General features: G+C 32.9%; 1 protein-coding gene across 1 annotated transcript in view; it reads left to right on the top strand.

Annotated features, from left to right (window-relative positions):
- The window catches only part of LOC137632390 (repulsive guidance molecule B-like), a 207732-nt gene that overhangs the window by 97871 nt on the left and 104861 nt on the right, over positions 1 to 5000 (top strand). The window contains exon 2 of the mRNA XM_068364325.1: positions 1283 to 1702. Within this exon, the coding sequence (XP_068220426.1) occupies positions 1630 to 1702 (73 nt within the window). The 5' untranslated portion in view covers positions 1283 to 1629. The remainder of the gene's footprint in view (positions 1 to 1282; positions 1703 to 5000) is intronic.

The raw sequence follows: 5000 nt of genomic DNA, 5'->3' as shown, positions 1-5000 counted from the left end.
TTTCTTCAATCTGCTGTCCAACATTTTCTAACTTCATATTGCAACTGATGGATATTATCCCAGTTGCACTCGGCACAATCCCCAGCGCCTGATTATATTGTCCAGATTCACAAATCTAATCCAATCTAGATAGAAATTATTTATGAATCTACAGTATTCATTATCTTTTCCTTATTATGAGATCATTTGGTTGCCAATTGCAATTACTCGATGTTTGAATTTGAAGTTTTCATATATCGTCATTTCTCTTATTGATATATATGAACTGTTGCTTCTCTTATTGATATATATAACTATTGCCTCTCTTATTGATGTATATGAACTGTTGCTTCTCTTATTAATATATAGAACTATTGCTTCTCTTATTGATATATAAGAACTATTGCTTCTCTTATTGATATATATGAACTATTGCTTCTCTTATTGATATATATGAACTGTTGCTTCTCTTATTAATATATATGAACTGTTGCTTCTCTTATTAATATATATGAACTATTGCTTCTCTTATTAATATATATGAACTATATTAAATACATCATAATACTTTTCTTGTTAGTGCGACTTTTTTTATGGCGCAATTTTATATTTTATTTTCTCGACTCGTTGCTTATTATTGGTTATTGCTATTATTATTGTTAATGGAAGTTATATTTACGAGGTGGTTTATTTATTTATTCATTTATTTATTTGTCTGTGTCTCTGGACTGGATTATTTATTTATTTATTTGTCTGTGTCTTTGGACAGGTTTATTCATTTATTTATTCGTCTGTGTGTCTGTGGACAGGATTATTCATGTATTTATTTGTCTAGCTGTCTGTGGAGAGGATTACGTCAAAACTACTCAACGGATTTTGACGAAATTTTCAACACAGATAAATGTTGGGTCATGGACGACCCCATTAAATTTTGGAAATGATCTAGATCCGGATTCACATTTTTCACAATTTTAAAGATTACGTCAAAACCAATAGACTCATTGAATTTCAACATTTTTGAACAATGTATAGATATTATGCATCGGAAGAAACCATGAAATTTAGAAGGGGATACGGATCAAGATCCCTTTTTCACCATCTACTGAACAGTCCGCATATGAAAAGTCGGAGGCGATGTCCGTAGACTTTAGTAAAACTATTGGCAGTGTTCAATGGCGGAGGTCTGAAATCTCTGATTGCTCTTACTCTTATTATTATTATTATTATTATTATTATTATTATTATTATTATTATTATTATTATTATTATTATTAATGTTAATCGAATCTCTCTCTTTCCCCAGGTCGGGGTTGGGACCCCTCCAGCACATCTTCAGTGGCTGGCTGAGATAGATTACCAAATCCCAGGAGTAGCAGCAGAGGCAGGTGCTCGGACTTACCACCTCCTCCTCCTCCTCCTCCTCCATCCTCCACCCCTTCGATAGGAGGTGCTGTTACCTGTGTTTAATTGGTACGGGAAATATCCTTATCTTGAAAATACGAGAAGAGGATTCAACGAAAGGCAGAAAGCCCCTCTTGCGAGAGCATCATTCCACTATAGAATCCCAAGCAGTATTAGGGGAGGGAGCCCTCCCCGGGGCCCTAGGGTGATATTGGGGGGGTCTGTCCCAGGGGGTCCCTGATTAAGGGAATGAGGTTCCTCGCCCCCTACCCCCCACACCCTGGTCTCCCCACCCTCCTCTTGCTCATCCTGCTTGCTACTGGTGAGTACCTTTTACTTTTAGTGAATAGAAATAGAAAATATTAGAGAAAATATTAATCTTAGAATTTAAAATAACTAGAAAATATATTATTAAGAATTGAGAAAGAAAATATTGTTCTTAGAATTTGAAACGACTAAGATATATTATTCAGAAACTTAAAAAGAAAGTATTGTTCTTAGAATTTAAAACTAATAAAATATATTATTAATAAACGAGAAAAAAAGTATTGTTCTTAGAATTTAAGACTAATAAACTGTATTATTAATAAACCGAGAAAGAAAGTATTGTTCCTAGAATTTAAAAACGATTAAACTATACTATAAAGAAACCGAAAAAAACAATATTGCTCTCAGAATTTAAACAACTTTACTATATTATTAAGAAACTGAATCTTCGCTGGGTTCTAGGGCGGGGGTAGATACGAGTATTTGAATATATTTATTCAGAAAATATTGAAAAATAGAAATTGGGTGCTTGCCTAACTGAGCTATCCTTTATCTGACCTGTAAAGGGAGGAGGGGTCCAGCCTTTTTTTTTTTTTTTTTTTTTTTTTTTTTTTTTTTTTTTTTTTTTTTTTGTGTGTGGTGTGTGTGTTGACAGCAGTCCGTTTATGTGGTGGAGAGCCTAACCTTTTGTAAAGGGAAAACAGCAATATCTCGGGATTGCCTCTTAGGTATCCCATTCATATATACATTACTATTATATTACTTTTGGGGGAGGGAACTTTCAAGTGCTTCTCTCTCTCTCTCTCTCTCTCTCTCTCTCCTCTCTCTCTCTCTCTCTCTCTCTCTCTCTCCAAGCTATCAGAAGACGTGTATATTTGCGTCAATGTTCCTATATACAGTACTATCATATTACTTTTAAGTGAACTTTGAATTCTCTCTCTCTCTCTCTCTCTCTCTCTCTCTCTCTCCTCTCTCTCTCTCTCTCTCTCTCTCTCTCTCTCTCTCCAAGCTATCAGAAGACGTGTATATTTGCGTCAATGTTCATATATACAGTACTATCATATTACTTTCAAAGTGAACTTTGAATTCTCTCTCTCTCTCTCTCTCTCTCTCTCTCTCTCTCTCTCTCTCTCTCTCTCTCTCTCTCTAAGCTATGAAGACTTGTGTATTTCTGTCAAAATTCATGTAAACATTACCTTTGTATTACTTTTAGGGGGAGCTTTGAATTCTCTCTCTCTCTCTCTCTCTCTCTCTCTCTCTCTCTCTCCATCTCTCTCTCTCTCTCTCTCTCTCTCTCTCGTTCATATGTAGTTGCGTCAATAGGGAATAGTGGAATCTGTTGATTAAGCATCCCATTGAACTTTTCCCCCCCAGTGCTCATAAGAGCATCAATGTTTACCTCTAATAATTGGGTGTGATCTGTTAATTACAAACGTTATGAAATGCTCTTTCATCTGGTGGGACTTTAAGGTCCAATTATGATTAAAAGGGCAGAAGGCTTACGGCCCACTCCTTTTGAATTGCTAGATTGCATTTGTTTTTATGTGTTTATATATTTCTGTGTGGAAGAATAAGCATTTTCCAACCTACGGTCACGTCATACGATATATATATATATATATATATATATATATATATATATATATATATATATATATATATATATATATATATATATACTGTGTATGTATATATACTTATATATATATATGCTTATATATATATATACTGTATATATATGTATTATATACTGTATATATAAATATATATAATATATATATATATATATATACTGTATATAAATAAATATATACTGTATATATAAATATATATGATTTATATATATATATATATATATGTACATATATATATACATATATTCTATATGTGTATATATATTATATATATATATATATATATATTATATATATATATATATATGTATTATACTTATGGAAAAAGGAGGTAATTTTAGGGTAAACATGAAAAGTTCTTATATAGATATACAAGAGCATAGATAAAGGTAGTCAAAAAGAAAGTGAGAGAGAAAACAAAATGATATATTAAAGTAATGATTCTGAACGAGCGTTTATGTAAGAAAAATGTTTGCTGCAGTAAATACTGAAGTAAAGGCTTGCGAGAAAATTGATTTCATAATAAAAACATGGTATTGGAAAAATGTCGTCTAAAAATAATGCAATTTTGGAACGATGGAGTTTGATGTTTTAAAGAGTTCTTAAATGCTGAGAGAGGAGAGAGAGAGAGGAGAGAGAGAGAGAGGAGGAGAGAGAGAGAGAGAGATGAGAGAGAGAGAGAGAGAGAGAGAATTGATTTTGTGATAAAACATGGTATTGGAAAAATGTCGTCTAAAAATAATGCAATGTTGGAACGATGGAGTTGATGTTTTAAAGAGTTCTTAAATACTGAGAGAGAGAGAGAGAGAGAGAGAGAGAGAGGAGAGAGAGGAGAGAGAGAGAGAGAGAGATATTTGTACAAGCGACGGTTGAACATCTAAGGAGGTTGGTTGTGCGGTTAAAGAAAGAAAAGACACCTTTTGTTGATATGATTACAAGAGAGACGGTGGGGTACAATGGCGAAAGTATGGCGGGAATGACTGACTGAATTTTTAAGTGAGTTGGGTATGTGTGTGATGTGAATTATTATATCGCTGTATGAGGGTAGCGAGTCTCTGTATTCATTATAAAAAAAACATAGAGTGACTACATGTATTGCATTAATTGTAATAGTATAGTATAACTGTTTGTACCCTTGAGGTCGAATGATAAGATTTTTATTGAGAAAGTATGACACATAATAATAAGATTGTTAGAAGACCATTCGGGATTTTGACAGGAAAATATGTGGTGATAAAATTGTTTATTATTAAACAGATAGAGAATTTTAAGAATTAAAAGAGTTTTATGTAGCATAGATTAGTATATAAAAGTGATAAAATGTTTATTATTAAACAGATATGAGAAAATTTAAGAATTAGGAGAAGAGTTTTATGTAGTATAGATTAGTATATAAAAATCATTTGTAGAAATGACAAAGATTCTGTGGGAACTGTGTTGAGATTATAGATTGCTTTAAAAATATGTAGACGGGAGAGGGAGGCTATTGTGGCAAAGTAGGTCTGACACTAACGGGTGTTACGTGGCCTGGGTAATGTCAGCATGTATGGTGTGATGATGAAAATCGAGCAAAGACAATCAATGCAAAAGCTAAATTATGGGGTAAGAAGGTGGATATTGAGTGGAGTGTGGAGTATGAAATGCTTTATGTTTGTGGATAAAACTGTGTTGAATGGGGCTAATAGAAAGAAACTACTGAAATTAGCCAAAAAAAAAAAA

Source organism: Palaemon carinicauda, chromosome 41 (genome assembly GCF_036898095.1).
Source record: "Palaemon carinicauda isolate YSFRI2023 chromosome 41, ASM3689809v2, whole genome shotgun sequence".
Classification (NCBI taxonomy): Eukaryota; Metazoa; Arthropoda; class Malacostraca; order Decapoda; family Palaemonidae; genus Palaemon; species Palaemon carinicauda.
The sequence above is the reverse complement of the archived record's forward strand: the minus strand, read 5'-3'. Positions and strand labels throughout refer to the sequence as shown.